A 19446-nucleotide genomic window follows, 5' to 3' on the forward strand; every position below is an offset into this window, starting at 1 on the left:
ACAAAAGGAAATGATTTTTTTCGTACTTTCACTGCTCGTTGTCAACCATCCTTTATATCTAGATTTGTAGTCTCTGTCAAATTAGGTTGCTGATGGAATTAATCTCCTTTGCAGTTTGCCCCATGGAAAAATGAGAAGAAACAGTATGCAATTGGGTCATTATTCCTTCCCTTACTCCGATAGAAAAATAGAAGCAGAGGGGTCAGGTTGGTACAAAGAAAAATGAAGAGAAATCGGTATAATCAAGTTGAGCAGAAGATGTGTCAAAGGCATCATCATATGTATTTCCTAAATGTTCAGTGATTCCATTCGGTGCAGACAAAGACTCATCCATATCAAAATTGAACCCAAGAGGAAGATGGCAGCATGAATGGGTGAAGTGACAAAAACCCACCTCAATTTCTCCATTGCAGCTGTTCCAGACTGTATCATTATCAAACATGTGTGTTTCTTGGTTTGTTTCAGAATGAGCAACATGGGCATGGGTTTCAGTGATAGAACTTCGTTTCAAAGTGATCTTATGGATGAGAAGGTTTCTGATTTTGAAAGAGAGGGTGGAGGAGGAGTTGGAAGCGAGAGTAAAGTTGGTTCTAGCATTCGAGCCACGGAGGAGGCAGGCGGCTTCGTCATAGGCTCTGGCAGCTTCCTCCGCTGTGTTGAAGGTTCCCAACCACATTCTGATATCATGAGTTGCGTCTTTGATCTCTGCAACCCATTTCCCAGAAGGTCTTTGCCTGACACCAACAAAGCTGCGTTTACCAGATCTCTTCTTGATGCATTTCCCTACTAATTTAAATGCAACATCTCTACGCTCTTGTTTTTCAACTGAACCCTCCATCTACAGACTCCGATGCAGATTTTAGAAATGGAATTGGTTTTATAATGGCAGCATGTGGAAGTGGAAGGTCTTTACGTTGTTAGTTATTAGTGGTGTCCTCGTCTTCGTCTTCTTGTCATGTCAGCATGTATGCTGATTTTATTTAATTATAAGACCACCAAATGAACGCCTGCATTGCATTCCTCAATTCGTCCAAGTGAAGAGAGATTTGGCCAATTACTGAGTGGTCAACAACTTCATTTCTTTGGAAAATCAAGAAACTCGTGGCAGCACGATGTTGGGGATTATGATGTATCAAATATGGACAAAGCCTATAGGAACAGATGTTTCACTACAAAGCTTTCCAAATGACCATTTTTTTTATTTTCCCCAATGCACCCTCCGGGATTTATAAAATAAATCAAATATTATCAGTTCACAACTGTGTAAAATTATTAATGAAAAATAATGAAAGAATGAGAATAGAAAGCATACTAAAGTGAAGATGTCCTCTTTCGCTATTTCCTCTTTCAATTTGGTTAAAAAATATGTAAAACTAATCATTCAATCATTTGACTTGGTCAAAATATAATCTTATAACTATTATAACTAATTGACGTTATTTGGCTTTGAAAGATAAGAGGCTGGGTAAAAGACGTCAAGTTTCATTGCTAATTGGAAATAAAATTCAAAACAAATCAAGCAAACGCAATAACAAAATTCATTTGATACATTCTTTAGCTGCAACGAAAGTTTATAATGACAATGATACTAATAAATTGGACCAAAACAAAACTGTAAAAGGATTGCCTCCGCGGCAACCCATCAACCCGAAACTGGGAAACCACAATGACCTCAGACCTGAACCCAACCGCTTAGAATTAAACAATGAAATATACAGTTTTTTTTTTTTCTTTTTTCTTTTTTCTAACACATTTCTTTTCAGCAGCAACAATGACTCTCACTCATCATCAAATTTCAACGTCTCTGTAAGAGACCAGACAAAACTCATGCTTTGGAGCATTTTGTGGCAAAGAATGGAGACGAATATACTTCACACAGACAAGAACGTAAGAAGTGTGCATCCCGCGAGCAGCAGCAAAATTCAGAGTCAACTTCATGAAATTATGAAAGAATAGACTGCAAAGCAAGTTGTTGCTAGGGCTGCAAGGAGGACCAAGTAGAGGCTAAAGTAGAAGGCGGTAAATTCGGTTGCATTTGTCTCAACAAATTTATCATTCGGCCTGCAGTTTGCTCTGTTGCTAAATCCTTTCCCGCACATAGAACCTGCACAAGTAAATAGTCCCCTCAAGAAAAAACAGGGATGAACGAAGCATTCACTCATATTATTTATTTGATAGAATATACATGCGTAATTACACATAGAAGCTTACTAGTCTTGCGTCTTTTGTCCTTTATATTGTCATTTTACTAAGAATAGATTGGGGATACTTGTGTATGCTCCATAGAATATAAAGAATTCTTTTGTATTTTGGTCTCACTAATTTGTTGAGTGTCTTGAACTATCCCTTGGGTAGGATTAAAGAAAAACATGAATGCACAACCCAATTAGCACATGTTTGGTTCGATTCAGCACTACCAACTGTCCAACCACATTTTTCAAATTGCTCTGACTATTAGATCAATTCACTCTATACAACAATATCATCACAATGCAATAAAGAATGCAGCAGAGTCAAACGAAGGATGTGACTTAAGGTAGTTCACTTTGAAAAAGCATTTCCAACCACTCATTGAATTGGAAATAAATGGCTCAATCTAAAAAATAGTGGTCAGAAAACACCACCCTAAATTCATTCAATACTTAAGAGACTAATAACACCCATTTTTATGGTATAAACGGTTGTCGTTATCCATCCTAACACCCATTTCTATCTTCTTGCAGGCTTGTTAGAATAAGAACCACCGGATCTTGTTGACATTCGTTCCTTTGACACAATATGACAGATATATGCTGTGTTTTGTTTTGAGACTTCAAATATTCACCAAATGAATGGTGTGGATTAATGGGAGCACTCAATTGATCTAGTCAGAGTTGATTTAATTTAAAAGGCCATTGGTCACTGTTAAGTATGATCAACCGATTAAATAATAGTTCCCAACTGACCTCGGCAAATACTGCAGCTATTTTGGGAAGATATTGATTATTTGGGCCCAAAAGTTCCACATCCGACCTGTATATATAAAATTAACTTAGTGTCATAACAGATGGAGTATAGAAAAGGTAACTAAATACTATCCTGGGGCCGGGGGAGAGGATATTAGTGAATAAACTTGCCTCTCCACCAAAGAACAAAGCTGGTCGTGCACTATTTTTGCTTCAACCAAATCACCTTTTATTGGTAAGCAGTTTAACCACGCTGGAACAACCTGTAAAACCCGTACACAACTTATAGTGAATAAGAGACCAAAATCAAGTATGAAGTATCCATTGAGTCCTGTAAAAATCATTGAGTGGTTTAAAATAAGCCTACTTGGAGCAACTGAAAAAGAGAATATATTATCTACTTAAAGCAACTGAAAAAGAGAATCCCTAAAATAATCCAAGTTGTGTACATTTACTCAGAAGAAAAAGTGGACATTCAGTTCTTGTTCTAGGCATTGCTCGTTCTCTCGGAAAATAGCCAAAGTTGGGGTCCTACACTTATAGTGGCAAATAATTTTTAGAAAAATTAAAGCTTACCTGAGCCGAATCAATACTATCACGATGAAATTGACAAATCTTCCCCAAAGCCGAAACAGCATTGTCATATGCCATCACATTTTCAGGTTGTAGAGCATTAGGATGTCGCAACACAACATTTAATCTTGACAGAGCCTCTGTGGAAATTCATTAGAAAATGATACTCTGTGCAAAAAATACTTTTTTCTGATAAACGTAAATAAAGCTACCTCCAACAAGGGGTTTAAACACGGATCCACCAAACTCTGCACAGACACCAAGCCCATACACGGCAGCCTGAAAACCCACAATTCAATGGCAGAGAAAATAAATAATCCCAGAAAGTTAACACCGTTAGTAAGTGCACACCTGTCTGACATCAGGATTCTCATCATTGCAAGCTTCCAGTAAGAAAGGAAGATATGTATCATAATATCTGTTCCATGACAAGAAGCAAGAAAACAATAAGTTTTTTTTGAAACCATGGTTTCAAATAAATAATCAAGCAAAGAGCTTACTTCAGTGCTGCTTCACGACACTGCTCTGCAACATCATCAAAGATGCAAATTGCAATCCTTCTTTCTTCAGGCGTCTTATCTTTCCCCTGCGGTCCAAAAGAGTTCAACCAAAGACCAAATAACCACAAAAAGATAAAGGCCCAAATAACCACAAAAAGATAAAGGCTTATTATAAACTATCAAAAAATAGAGACGAAGAAAAGACGCAAGGTCTACATAGAAACAAGTAAAAGGAGAAAAACCACGGTATAGATGTTTCTTATAATTTTCTGATAATAATAAAGGTATAAAGGGGAAATATTTATAGGCAATACGAGCCTAATTAAAATAATAAAAAAATTAGGGCAAAGTAAATTTCAACTACCCTTCCCACTATTTCTAACATAAATATAGTAGTAGTTAGGGTGTATTTGGCATTTGAATAATTATCATTTTAATTTGCAAAGCTTTTATTTTATTTTTCTTTTATGTAATTCTCTATTTCAAATTTTCAAATCTAAAATTTGGATGGATCAAAAACATAAAAATGTTGTCTTCAAAACTATCACTATTTACATAATCCAAAAGCAATTTCAAAAAACAAAATTATTGACTGAACATTTGCTATAACCATTTTACAAATTTAAAAACATACATGTTAATCACCAACCAACCAAAAAATTATTCTTAGTTTGGGTTTCCATGTATGCCTTTATATATAGAACTCTAATGTATTCATTAGAACGAAGACGAGTTATCTCAAGTTATGGTCTAACATTATCACTGACAACTTTAAATTACTTGTGACATGAGACCCACAGACTACTTGAAGGGAGAATAATCAGTTAAATCTAATTGAATCTATGATCATTAAGCAGCCAAAACAAAGTCCATACATTTATTTGAACAATTAGATATAGATTATTGAAATAAAACTCCCATTGATGACAAAGTAGAAACGTGTGCCCAATATGTTAGAACTTACCCACATAGGCGTTAGATATGTAGACAGTTCTTGAAAGAAAGGCAAGAAAGATGCTTTGAATGTTTTTATCAAAGTTCCCAATATTTCACCAACCTGTATCAAAGATAAAGTTCATCAATAAACAAGGACTTGAAAGAGAGAGAGATAGAGAATGGAGTTATTCTGAAATGAACATAGAAAGGTTCAGAATGAGACGACTTACTTGATCAAAGACTTCTTCCTCTTGTTCATTTTCCTCTTTAATCAATTCTCCTTCCTCTGCATCAAAATCTTCCGCCTTGGCCCTCTCTGCTCTCTCTCTCTTTCTACTGGAACTGGCAGTGATCACCTGTTTGATCTCATCAACTATGGACCTGACTTGGCTTTCATCAAGAAGTGATCCAGATATCTGAAATGGGAAGTGATTAAAAATAATTACATTTCCATGAATGCAATAAAAGAACAATTTTTTTCAATACATAAGAAAGACTTGTCTTGAATAGGAATAGGTGTTTTTTAATGCTGGCACAACAAAACGCAATAGTCTTGGGGACTTAAGTAGAGAAAGCATAATTGAAGTGGAAATATGATGAAAAAGACCCCTAACCACAAGAAATTTTGCATATAGACTTAGAAGATTTGATTTTTTTAGTTAATAGAGAAGGATTATCTCTAATTATTAGTACTTCTTAAAAATAATGAAAAGGGCCCAATGCGTAGGGCTTTGACCCTTGGGGCTTCACAAAGGCCTGTGTGGTCTTCGCCTTTTCAAGGCAAGGCGACAAACCAGGGCCTCGAGTCTATGCACGCACCCGAGAGTGCTTTTTAAAACACTCGAACAACTACACAAAAAAAGAGGGGTGGATGACTGAAAATCGAAGTTAGGGAGACTTGAAGTCTCTAACTAACCAGAATCAGAAAAGGAGAATAATGGTGAAACTATGTGTCACAAAAAGCCAAATAAATGATTGATGTTAAAATATCTTCAAAACATTGTAGGAGAACAGCCTCAAACAAGAATCACAATATATTTGTGAAACTAGAATATTTAGAAAACGATCCACCAACATTTTAGCTTGGGTGACAAATAAGAAAAACTTTGAAACCAGTAGGATAACCAAATTAGAGTTGATAGATCTTTCTTTCTTTCTTTTTAAGCTTAATCTCCTCTTCTATCCATCTACCGCTGGAAGCAACTGTGAAGCTAGCTTTGACACTTAAGCCTATAGAGAACCTAAAGAACTGATTTCTCCAAGAAATATAAAAATATTAACATGACCAATACTTAGACATCAATGTTTTCCTTATCTGTGAAATCACCATTTCTCATTAAAAATAATAATATTAACAAAATAAAACATAAAACCTTGATGCTGCAAGTAAAGTTTCAAAATCATCAAGATAGTAAACTAGTATTTGTCAAACCTGTAAGCATTCATTTAACGCCTCCAGCATACTAGAACAAATCTCTGTATCATGCTCCTGCACAAAATTTGAAAGTTGAAGATTAAAAAACTAACAGATTAGAAGAAGACTTCCTTTTGGAAAAAGGAAATCATAAAATTTCTGCAGAAGGACCTACCTTATGTAGAGCTTCAACTAAGGCTGGAACTATATAATCTGACAGCTGTTTTATATAGGTCTCATTACGCCCTTGAGCAAGCCCCTTTTCAACGGCTAACTTTGCAGACCGCATAAGCTCCGGCATTGCTAGGAAAAAGAGAAAAAAACCAGAATTAGATAGAGGAAATTGTGATAAGAGTTCAAAGGCACACAATATTGCACCTGAAACAGCTGCTTTCCTGACTTCTTCATGAAAGTAAAATTTAAGAAGTGGGACTAAGGTTGGGGCAACCTGCACAATATAAAGTAATACCTCTTTCAAGCTTGATGTTATTTAAAAAGTAAATCTTACAGAAACTTTTCTCAGGAAATGGAATAAAAGAACTCAAGCATCCAGACTATTTTCCCGCTTCTCCCATACATCAGGTTCCTTACAAGTGCATATGTTTTTTGTCCTCAAAATAACATATTTAGTAGTTTTAAAAAACTATACTTTCTTACGAATTCTAAAGCCCAAACTGATATGAACTAATGTGGCAAATGCTATCTTGTGAGAATTATGGATGGAAAATAATCAAAGAATTTTCACAGCAAGCATCTTCTGTGGATAGATCATATTGAATCAGCCTGTTTGAAGACCTCACCTTGGTGCTAACTTTCAAAAACATTTGGTTTTTTCCCTTCAGAATATTTGCCTCATTTGGAACGCTTACTTATATCATTCATAAATCCATGCAATTGCCCCTTTTGTTTGACATTATTGTTATAGCTATTGTTATCCTCAGTTTCTTTTAATCTTTTTCTGTTATCTTATTTGAATCCCTTGTGGAGTCTTCCATTGAGCCCTAATCTCTTTTCACTTCATGAAAAGTTGTCGTGTTCAATACATATACTATTGCATTGTCTATTTCTGTTATTGTTAATTTGGCTATTTTCTAAACTCCATTTTAAAGTTTGTATGATTTGAGTAATAGGCTCATGTTTTGTTCTTCATTAGGGAGAGGGGAAAAAGGCTTTACTCATGCGAAAATAGAATAATTAAGAACCAACATAACAGATCCTAAAAGACATTATAAGCACCCACCCCCCCTGAACGATTTTCCTTATTTCTACGAAATAAGTCCAAATAAATGCCTTAATACATACCTGATCGATCCATGGAAAAAACCCTTCCTTCAACTCATCTGCATAGCAACACAGCATGTTACAAGCTGTAGCTTTTTCTTCGAGAACGCTAGTCTTGATTCCTATTCTTTTGTCCCCAAGAGTAATTGTTTCCATGCTGCAAACACGTTGAACATCATCAGAACCAGGGTATCAACTATCAGTCAAATACAGATCAAAATCGCAGTACAGTAGACTATAAACTAGCTTGCCAACTGTCCTGATGCAAAATATTTTTTTGATAATGATATACCTTAAAGGAATGAAGGAAAGGGGTCAAATAGAATATAAACAAAATTTTACACGAAGAAATGCTCCTCGATATTCATAACCTCTTTGTTTAATGAAATGAAGTATTAAATGAACAAGAACCAAGTTTCAAACCTATCATCATCAGAGTCCTCGATATCATTATCAGAATCAGCAGATGTTATGGTTACATCAGGTTTAAGCTGGGCAGACTGAAGCAAAGGAGGCATGACCACACTCATATAAGGGAGGAAATCTTGTCCCAAACACTTGCAAAGCCGTGCCCATGCCTACAAGATATTTTTAGCATTAATCGTGATAATTGTTTTCCTTAATATGAGAGTATTTAATTTCCATTCTAAAACATACTTGTAACATATAACTTGTAGTTGGATCATCTGCCTCCATCTGAGATCCTTGCAATGACATCAGCACTTCCATAACCTTGCAAAGAGACAAGCAGGCTAGATTACATACTGAAAGTGCGAAAGAGTGGTAGCACCAAAACCATTCCAATTCCTTCTTTTAACAGACTGCAGTTAAGATACATCAATTGGACTAGTAGTGTCCAACTGTTAGAAGTAGAAGGGGAAAAGGGCTACAGAAAGATTATTTCTTTTATCAGAAGCAAAAAGAAAGAGAAGAAAAAAAAGGAAAAAGAAATACAGAGTCCGTTCTCAAAGACAAATAAAGCTTGTTTCAATGACAACAGAATCACACAAAAAGGGCATAGGAATATGATACAAACTTTTCAAAAAATTTAATGTCCTTGTCTAACTATTTTATCAATTTTAGAAAAAACAAAATACTACTTGGAGAGAAGATGATAACATCTTGAAAAATCAGGCAAAGGTCAGTACCTGTTTGGCGTCATCCCTGAACTTCTCCTTTCCAACAGCCATCCCAACCAAACTGATGCACTCCATGGATTTGGCACGAAGCATGCGTTTGGTCTTATCAGTGGCATTAACTAAGATTGCTTTCAGGTATGGCATGACAGCGTCATAATATTTTTGGAAATACTCCTACAGAAACCAATTATACTGTACCATCAACTACAAGAAAACGGAAAACTTCAGTGATATATCTTAAAATGATGATACCTGAGATGAATCAGCAACTGAAGCCAAAGCAGTCAAGGCCCCCTCTTGCACCATTTGCTTCCCGTTCTGAAAAATTTAGATATATGTGTTTTGCTAAGGGAGTAGCTACATAGCAATGCAACTGTATAATGTAAATGAATTTCCTTATCAACATACCTGTAAAAGTAAAAGCAATTTGCCTACTATCCCATCTAAATAAGGTGTCAAGATGTCGGGAGTACAGTTCTCACTGAAGTTAAGAACTGCAGATGCAGCATGAGCCTGCACAGACACCAAAAAAAAAGAAAGGCAAAAATAAAAGAACCATCCCAAATCAGTGGTCAAGGGAAAACACCCTATGAAAATTAAAACAAAATAAAGCATGATGTGGAATCACCATCGTTAAAAATAACACAAAAAGGTTGCAAAAAACATAACACATGGTAAAACAAAATAGATCTAGGAATTGTTGCAAGGCTTCCTACATTCACGATGAGAAATCCTCGTTCGTAAAACATAAGAATCTTTTAAAACTATTGAAAAGGAAGAAGACAAAACACAAAGTATACATGGAAAAGCCTAGTACAAAGAGAAAAAACAATGATATAAGCCTTTCTTATTATTTTCTAATAATCCAAAAATTACAAAGGGGAAGAATATATATAGGCTACAACTAGCAAACAAGGACATAAACCTAAGGTACAATAAATTACAAAATACCCTTGAGGCTATAAACATTCAACTAGCCCCTAATTTCTAACACTCCCCCTCAAGTAGAAGCGTAGATGTCAATTAGACCCAACTTGCTAACATAAGAGTCAAAGCTCATCTGAGTATTACGTTGGTGAGAACAACAACAATTTGTTGACTGGACGGAATGGGTGGAATACAGATAGTGTCATTGTCAAGTTCCTCCTTTATAAAATGTCTTGTCAATCTCCACATGTTTTGTTCTGTCATGTTGATTTGGGTTATTGGCTATGCCTACAGCAACTTTATTATCACAGAAGAGCTTCATAGATAACTTATAGTCCTAGAGAAGATTAGACAAAAACTTTCTACAGCCAGATCTCGTCACAGATTCCCAAACTCATAGTTTTGTATTCAACTTCAGCACTACTCCTAACAACAACACCCTACTTCTTACTCCTCCAATTAACAAGATTACCCCACACAAAGGTACAATATCCCAAAGTGAATTTTCTATCCGTAACTGATTCTGCACAATCAAAGTCGGTATAAGCCTCAATACATTTTCTATCGGTTTTCTGAACACCAAACCTTTACCTGGAGTAGTTTTCAAATAACTCAGAATACGATTTTCCCAAATTCGGGCCTTTTTGTAAATAATGTGTGATCGGAATGTCTCTGAGTAAAGGCTTGGGATTAAAAAAGGTGGAAAATCTATTGAACCACACCTTGGGAAGATTGTTTCAAACCATAAAGATATTTTTGAAGTTTACAAACTTGGTGGTCAAACTGAACTTCAAAACTTGGACGAGAACTCATGTACACTTCTTCCAAATCACTATTTAGAAAAGCATTTTTTTGCATCAAGTTGATGGAAAGGCTAACCTCTCTTGACTACAACAGACAAAAGGACCCTTATTGTGTTTAATTTTGCCACATAAGAAAGTCTTTGAATAATCTACCCCATAATTCTAAGTAAACTATTTTGCAACAAGCCTAGCTTGTACCTTTCTAGGTCCCATCAGATATCCATTTGCATTTGACTGTCTTGTATCCTTGAGGAAGAGTGCAAAGATCCCATGTCTTATTCTTCTCAAGCGCTTCCGTTTCTTCCATGACAGCAGTCTTCCACTTAGGACTCTCCATAGCTTCATTTATGTTCTTTTGTATTGTTACAGTATCGAGATTTGCAATCTTGAACTTAGGCGATAAATAACTGTAAGACATGGAGTGCCACGTTCAGGACCTAGTTCTATTTTTCAAGGCAATGGGCGTGTCGAGTGAGGGATCATAACTCCCCAGTTTTTCTAAGTAATCCAGGCTAGTCTCACCTACCTCTTGTTCAGTTAGAGTTTCATCACTTCTAGCAATCTTGTTCTTTTCTAGAGCTATCATATTAGTCTTGTCCTCCTCAACCACATCAACTATATCATTCTCAACACACAAGTTATTATAATTAAGTTAGGTAGCACCTTGAGCTTGTGCCGGTTCAAATTCATGGACAAGAGTCGATAGAGTAGTAGGGTGCACCATCTCCTTCCTAAGATTCTTCCTGTAGTAAATTATCCAGAGAACTTGGTCAGTGGGTAGAACGGTGTCATGGAGGATGGATTTAGAAAGCTCGACGGGAGCTAGAGGAATTAAGAGAATGGGTTAGTTAGCCTCTTCACTCACACCCTCCCCTGGAAGAGGGCTCACAAGAAAGAATGGTCTGTCCTTAAGGAAGATGACATCCATGGACACAAAATACTTTTAAGAAGGAGGATGGTAACACTTATAACCTCTCTGGTGCAAAGGATGCCCCATGAAAACACATGAATGAGCACGAGGAGAAAACTTAGTATGGGTAGGGCCATGACTATGAACAAAGGCAATGCATCCGAACACATAGAGAGAAACATTAGGAATAAGTCGTGTGGCAGGGTAAGACTCCTTGAGACATTCAAGAGGTGTTTGGAGGTGGAGGACACGAGACGAAATTCTATTGATAAGATGAGCCACAGTGAGGCTTGCATCTCTACATAAGTAGGAGGGAAGAGAAGTAGACATGATGAGAGAGTGAGCAACCTTAAGGATATGACAGCTTTTTAATTCAACCACCACGTTCTGTTGAGGAGTATAGACACAGGAACTTTGGTGGAGAATTCCTTTCAAGGACAGAAATTAATGGAGGGTATTATTCAGGAACTTATGATTGTTATCGCTACGCATAATAACAATTTTGCTGTTGTCTCAATGGTTGTGTAAAATTCTTGAAATATTGATGAGACCTTAGATTTATCAGTGAGGAGAAAGACCCATGTGAAACGGGTATGATCATCAATTCACAAACTTACGTTTTTCCGGTGCAATAGTGATTCCCAAGGGCCCCCAAACATCACAATGAATGAGGGTAAAAGGTTGGGAAGGTCTGTAGGGTTGAGACGAAAACGAGACTATATGTTGTTTTGCACGAATACACACATCACAGGACAAAGAAGCGACATCAACTTTAGAAAATAAATGAGGAAATAGATATTTCATATATTGAAAATTTGGGTGGCCAAGACGAAAGTACCACAACATACGATCTTTTACAAAAGTTGAAAAATAAGATGCCAATAACAAGTCCTATAACAATCCCTAGAAGCACCATCGTCAAGGAAATAGTCCTCTGCTATGTCAAGCAGTGTCAATCATCTTTTCCGAGCTCAAGTCTTGAAAAGAAACAACATTAGGTGAGGAGATAGCTTAATGGACAATAAATCGTAAGATATCTTAGGCACATGTAGCACATTCTATAAAGTGAGACCATTAAAAGGGAAATATGACCCTTGCCCACAATGGGAGCAAAGGACCGATCTGCAATCCTAATTTTTTCATTGCCAGCACACAGAAAATATGATATAAAACGTTCAAAGGATCCAGTTAAATAGTCTGTAGCATCTTAATCAAGTATCCAAGGTTCGTTCCCATCAACGATGATAAGATTGAAGGATTAAGAGTTACTTGATTGTGCAATCCCTCCAAAAGAAGAAGTACCAAAATCGCCTTGATTCCCCGCAGGAGTTAAGGGTTGTGAAGTTATGGCAGATTCACTCATAAACACCCTACCAGAATTATGCTTGTCATTTGGCGAACATTTCTCACCATTTAATGGTCGACCATGTAACTTCCAACGGTTGTCTTTCATATTCCATGGTTTCTTGCAATGTTCACATATCGGGAAAGGCTTCCCATTTTGCTTTTCATTATCGGAATTGGAGGACTTCGTTCAGTAGCTGGAACAGTCACAATGTTCATTGCACTTGTGCAATCTTCCTCTAAACAAACCTCATAACACACCTCCATCAACCTCTAACCTAGTATAGGACCACCAACTAAGTAAAACTTGGAATTCAAGCCAACAAGAAAACCATATACACGATCAACTTCCTCAATTTTGGAGTACTGAACACCTCCACAAGGGCTGTCCCAGACAATCTCTTGACACAAATCCATCTCTTGCCAAATCAGGGACAATTCGTTAAAATAAGAAGTGATGTCCATTGTCCCTGCTTGCACTCGTAGATATGCTTATGCAAAGTAAAAAGGGGAGATGTATTATGCCTCTTTGAGTATAAACTTTTGAATTGTATCCCGTATGTCTCAAGTAGTAGCGACATACAACAAAGGTTTCCCAATTTGAGGTTCTATAATATTAATTAACAAAGACGGAAGAATAGAGTCCTCCCTTTTCCAAATTTTCTATTGAAGGTCTCCTAGTCTAGGTCTCAGTACCCCTCCTATTTGATACCCAAATTTGTGACGGCTCTCAAGGGCCACTTTAATGGACTGAGACCAGGAGAAATAATTCTGACCATTCGACTTTTCTCTTGCAATTAACCCTGTGGAATTTCCCATAGAGCCAGACAAATAGTTTGCAGTAGTTAAAGTAGGAAAGAGGTTACCAGATTCTCTTGATACGTCGATAAACTAGAAGGAATGTCAGAATTCACAATACTGGAACTTAGGTATGTGGAAGCACCAAAAGCTGCCCCAAGAGCAGCAATTCGTTGCTGAAAACTTGTCTGAAGATTAGCCAACCGTTGTTATACCTTTACCAGGGATAAACCAACTGAACCTTGATATTCATAACTAGGTGATGCATGATGAGGAAGAACCGATTCCTGCAAGAAGTTTGTTGTCGCAATAGGGAATTTACCTCTGTGGTAAGCGAACGACTTTCCAATCTTGGTTTCATGGTGTGTGTTTCATCTAAGGTTTCTATCTATCAAAGGGTTGTGGCAGCGTTAGAATTGGACAGATATGCAAGGACTGAAGATAACGATCAACAGCGGCTTGGACGGCAGTGGCAATGACGGCAACAGAAAAATTGGTAGCTCCACTATCAGGAACTATAGCTAAAGCAAGACTGGTGCAGAACTAAAGTTATCTTGCACCAGTTGGTTTTCACCAATGGTGGCTAGGGTTTCATCACCACTCACCGATACCATATTGAGAAGGAGGAAGACAAAACACAAGATATACGTGGAAAACCCTAGTACAGGGAGAAAAAATCACGATAGAAACCTTTCTTATCATTTTCTAATAATCCAAAAATTACAAGGGAGAACAATACATAGGCTACAATATGCTCTAACAAACAAGGAACTAAAACTAGGGTACAATAAATTACAAAAATACCCTTGAGGCTATAACATTCAACTAGTCTGTTGTTTCCAAGAGAAGCAACTGCTATTTTTACAACTTTCTACATAAAGGACTCCTTTGAGGCTAAAAAATCATTCAAAGAAAATAATGATTAGAAGCTAGAGGAGTCTCTCAGAGCCCAAAACGTATTTAATTATATACAAGGAAAGAAATTCCTTCATTTCCTAACTATCTAAGTAAAAGTTTATGAAACATTGATTGAAATCATATTTTAAATTTTCCAAAGTCGTGTTTAGCTTCAAGTACAGATCTATTTTGACAAAATGTAAGACAAAGAAAACCCAAAGCATGAGATTCCCGTTTTCAAGATAGCAATAGGGACAAAGGGTCTACAAATTCAAAGCATCACCAGAAGATCACCATGATGACAACAAATAAAAACCTATTGCAGAAGTTAATAGCTTTGACTGACCTGTACTCGAGGGTTCTGGAAATCATCCATTGCCGTAGCAAGTGCAGGGAGCACCTGCTGATGGTATTGAACTTGTAGATCTGGACCCAAGTCTGTAGATAACTGCCCAATTGCATTAATCGCTGCCCACCTTACACGAGGGTGTGGATCTTGAAATGAGTTCAAGACCATTGCCACCACTTGTTCTAAATTTTTTATCATAACCTGTCAAAAAGAAGTGAAGAACATGAGAAATTCAGAAAATGTAGTCCAAATTTAGAAATAGTGTGAGAGTTAAATATACATAACCTTCACACCAAACCTATTAATCATGATTCATGAGAATGTTTGTACAATTCCATTAAAATAAAATATTAGAATAAATAAATTGTTGGGTAAAGGGAACCGAACTCTATTTCTGAATACCCTCAAGTTCAAATTAAATGACATGCTTTACTATCAGAATCCAATTGCAACCTCACTTGATTAGAAATTCAGAGCTAAATCAGTAAGTAATTTCAAGTTACTGGTTCGACTATCAGCATCCCGCTGTAACCTAACATAAAGGAAAACAGAATAACCATAACTACGTGGCCCGTTGCTGCAAAGGTGAAATTTCTAGACTTATAGTCTTGAGCTTACTGCAACTGTAAGCAACTTGCTGAACGCTCTAAAAGTTGAAATTACAAGTCAATAAAAAGTACCTAGGGATCAACAACCCTGTTGCTCAACAGCCGCCCAATCCAAAACTAAAAACAGTTCACTCCACCCAAAGAAATTTAGAAAGCAATAAAACGAATTCACAGTTGAATTCAAAAACTATTTTCTCGTTGAAATGTTTGATTTGGAAAAGTTAGCAAAAACAAAGGTGGAATTTCGTCTAGCTTTTATACCTTGGAACAACCTTCAGCAATTTGAGCCATTGCGATTAGTGCGGCATGCCGATTCTGCCACTCTGCAGTAGCTAAGTAAGCTGGAAACAGCTCAGAAGCAACAGGGACAATTGTATTGCCACCCAGAGAAATTGCAAGTCTATCCAAACACTCCTGCCCAACACTGTAGTTACTGGTCTCACCAGCATCTTCATCTTCGTTCTCTGCAGCGTGCCACGCCGGGTCATCTTCAATATCCAAGAGCAATTTCATCAATATGGCGAACAACCTGGATATAAACTGTGGCATCTTTCTCATCATTCCGGGTGCCCGCTCTCTGGCTTCTGCAAGAGTGATCACAAATTCAATCGCCAAATGCCTCGTTCCTTCGTCCAACGACTCAGCTTCTGCAATTTGCAACATCGACCCCACTACATCTACTAATTGCCGCCTCAAAAACCTCGGCTCCGTCCCAGCCAATTCAATCAACAATTCAAGTGCCTCCTGCGCTGTTGCCTCCTGCCCATTATTCAAAGCCTCCATCAGTGTCCGCATCATGGGCGGCAGCAAATCCTGAAACCTATCGCGATCAGCAGAGTTGGACAAGCACTGTATAAAGCTAATAACAGCATTGAGAGCCGCAATCTTCACATCGGTGCTCGATGTGGTTGACGTCAAGCACTGCAAAAACACACCGTGCAAGTGCTTAATGTGAGGCACCAACGTATCCCCAATATAATGCGAAAGTTGGGCAAAGATCAAGAAAGCCGATTCTTGCAACTTGGGTGAATCCGAGGATACACACTGAAACATGAAAGGCAACAATTCCGGCCATCCATTATCCGGCAAAATTCCTGAAGCCAGCTCCGAAACCGTATCACACAGTTTCTTAGATATAGATTTGGAGTCCTCGCGTTGAATACAGGACAAGAGTATGGATTTAAGGGAAGACTGAGAGGAAGGATTGAGGCGAGGCCAGAGATATGAATCATCGCGAGTTAGCTGCTTCCGGAGGAGAACAGCAGCCATGGCACGGGCCTCGGGTTGAGGAGAGAACTGAAGGAGATGTGCAAGCTTAAGAGATAGAGAATCAGGATCGGTCTGCTTGCATAAATTGAAGACGAGTTCAGCCTGGGATCGTTGCTCGTTAGAGGAGGACATTAGATGAGAGAGAAGTGTTTCAAAAGGGGCAAGGTCAGGACCAAGAATAGCTGCAAGCTGGGCTTGCTGGAGTTGGGTGGACTGAGGATCCATTGAAAGAGAGAAATTGATTGCTTTAAAATGTGTAGGTGGGTGTTATTGAAGATGAAACCAGAGAAGAATGTGGGAGGTGGTGTTCCCTCGCCTCGCCGCGAAAGCACACACTGTGCAGTGCAGAGGGCAGAGGCAGAGGCAGAAGCAGAGGCTTGAGGGTGGAACTGAAGTGTATAAAGATGATTTTTAGTTTATTTTATTTAGATTAGGGCAAAAGGCTAAGGAGGTAGCTCAACACACCACATTATTTCTTCTTTGTTGTTAACAATCATTACTGTTGCATCTGTTTCCGGAATTGTATGATTTGTTTATTTCCATTTTCTATAGCATAATATAAAAAGAAACAAAAACAACCTTAACTCTATCCCTCCTGGCTCCTACTTCTATGCTTCGTTCGATACCTTCTGTTCATTTCCCTTACTTCATAATTAATATCTTACCAAAATGGATTTTTATTTTTTTAAGTATAAATATATTGTTATTCTATTCTTCTTGTCATGGCTATAATTATTTTCTTAGTTAAATTACACCTTATTCCTCTACCTTCATTTTTTTTTTTCTTTTTTCTCTTGAAATTTCATAAATCATAGGTGTATTTTCTGTTTTTAAATATGTATTTGGTAGAACATTTAAAATATGTATTTGGTAGTATATTTAAAATATGTTTCCCATTTGTTTGAAATATTTTTTATAATAATATATTTGTAATCATGAAATTAGTTGTAATTAGATTACCATTAAATATTTGATTTAGTACGATTATTATTAGTTCATGTATGAACATGTTTTTTTGTCTGTAAGCGGGATTGGGTTGGGTCGTGGAGATTTTCAATCCAACTCATATTTTTATCGAGTTGGTTGGGTTGGCAATTCCAATAGTATTGTGGATTTTTATGTTATTTTTTTCATTACTAATGTTTTGTTTTATCCCATTTTCTTCAATTCCAAACACTAGAGGGAGAGAGTAAATCCGACGAGAGGATGAGAAGTCGATGCCTACTCTAGTGCTTGCAAATGAGAGAATGAAACGCTGATAGAGAGAAATAATTGGAAATATTAACACAAAGAGACGTGAGCCTGAACGTGACAAGAAAGTAGAAATTATCTAAATTTCCTTTTACTAAATTAATAATAAAATTATATATATATATTCTCTCTAGTTACCATATGTATATTCACTTCTTCCTTATCCATATTCACTTCTTCTTCTTAGCTCGAGAAAAGAGTTTTGCCAGTTCACCACATTCTGCAATAGAACTGTTATGATGGACTTAGATGGAAAAGAGTGTGGTTAAATCTGAGTGACTTCTTAGCTCGGGTTAGCTCCGTCGCCCCTTCCCTGGGCCTACTTCTCAGTTATGAATGAAAGAATTCCTTATTCTCGGAAAGATCCCTCTAATCTCCGATTATGGCTTCTTCTGTAGACCCACTCCGCGGTAAGGTCAATCGGGTCTAGTTTCGCTCTCTCAGGATCTCTACTAATTAAGATGAGTTATAGTTATATATATATATTCTCTCTAGTTACCATCTGTATATATATCATTAATTTGGATCGGTTGAACCAAAATTTTCAGCCCTCGATCCAACCCAACCCAAACCTTATAATATGAGTTGAATAATTAGAGTTATCGAATTATTCAGTTATTTTTAAGTCCCTAACATGTTTTGTGTTTTATCACTTAGTAGAGTTGGTTAATTTGTTGAGTTTGTTACCTTGTTGAATTTCACTCCTGCTTTGAGCTAGTCACCGACAATGTTGAGTTTATGTCATACGGATCTTGTATAAATTAGATGTTTAATAATTATTATTTAATTTGTATTCATGCTAAATAATATTTTTACTTAATTGGGTGTAAATGCATATTGTTTTGATTTATTTGTTTGTTTTCTTTTGTAGGAAAGTAATCTATAGTATATATAAAAGCTTGGAAGAGGATAAATTTTTTAAGACACTTTTACCCTTTCACTATATCATTTTCTATTATTGCAATTGGTAACAATTTTGTCTTTTCAATTTTCTATTTGTATGGTAATTGAAGAATAAATGAGAGGATTTTATAAATATCTATGTATTTATTAGATTAATTGTAACTCATGAACAAGTTATAGTTCAAGAAAACCCAAAACTCATCCAACTTCTAAAATGAAAATAATTAATAATTCATTTTCCTCTTATAGATTTGTAACTGATGAATAGTTTTATAGCACAAGGAAACCGAAAAGTTTATCATGCAAATAATTAATAACTAAATCGGTTAACTAATATATAATAAAACTCTAGAAATTCTTAAATAGCATCCATTAGTTGAGGTTTGGATGGTTATAAGAATCCCTTTTTCTACATCGCAAACAATTTGGATAGCATTCAACTAATAGTAGAGTTTCAAGGTAAGCCTTTTCGTTTCTTTCTCTCTTTTTATTTTATGTATTTATTTATTTTAGTTGTTTTAAGCTTTTTTAGATGTGTATGTTTTAAGTTTATATTGATACATAAAAATTACACTTTATAATGTCTTCATTATTTGTCG

General features: G+C 36.6%; 2 protein-coding genes across 2 annotated transcripts; both read right to left on the minus strand.

Annotated features, from left to right (window-relative positions):
* Positions 1-202: 202 nt before the first annotated feature.
* On the minus strand, positions 203-838 carry LOC103491681 (ethylene-responsive transcription factor RAP2-11). Its single transcript, XM_008451731.2, has one exon. The coding sequence runs from the start codon at positions 836-838 to the stop codon at positions 203-205; it is 636 nt and encodes a 211-aa protein (XP_008449953.1).
* Positions 839-1462: 624 nt separating this feature from the next.
* Positions 1463-17252, minus strand: LOC103491628 (uncharacterized). Its single transcript, XM_008451662.3, has 20 exons — positions 15686-17252; positions 14814-15017; positions 9197-9301; positions 9041-9106; positions 8798-8962; positions 8307-8381; positions 8073-8227; positions 7671-7806; positions 6747-6816; positions 6544-6671; positions 6387-6443; positions 5185-5370; positions 4983-5075; positions 4019-4104; positions 3870-3936; positions 3731-3797; positions 3522-3658; positions 3117-3208; positions 2946-3012; positions 1463-2104 (listed from the first exon to the last, which is right to left on the minus strand). Exons 1-20 carry the CDS (start codon positions 16916-16918, stop codon positions 1976-1978), a joined length of 3318 nt encoding a protein of 1105 aa, XP_008449884.1. The 5' UTR covers positions 16919-17252; the 3' UTR covers positions 1463-1975.
* Between the last annotated feature and the right edge of the window lie 2194 nt (positions 17253-19446).

The sequence above is a fragment of the Cucumis melo genome, chromosome 5 (assembly GCF_025177605.1).
Source record: "Cucumis melo cultivar AY chromosome 5, USDA_Cmelo_AY_1.0, whole genome shotgun sequence".
NCBI lineage: Eukaryota > Viridiplantae > Streptophyta > Magnoliopsida > Cucurbitales > Cucurbitaceae > Cucumis > Cucumis melo.

Bases quoted from the DNA above. Each gene is read 5' to 3' on its own strand.
- LOC103491628 (XM_008451662.3), bottom strand. From the start codon at position 16,918: ATGGATCCTCAGTCCACCCAACTCCAGCAAGCCCAGCTTGCAGCTATT. The intron at 7,807-8,072 runs GTTTGAAACTTG...ACGTGTTTGCAG, and splicing joins GAGGACTCTGATGATGATAG to CATGGAAACAATTACTCTTG. The intron at 4,105-4,982 runs GTAAGTTCTAAC...TTTGGACCGCAG, and splicing joins CATATCTAACGCCTATGTGG to GGGAAAGATAAGACGCCTGA.
- LOC103491681 (XM_008451731.2), bottom strand. From the start codon at position 838: ATGGAGGGTTCAGTTGAAAAACAAGAGCGTAGAGATGTTGCATTTAAA.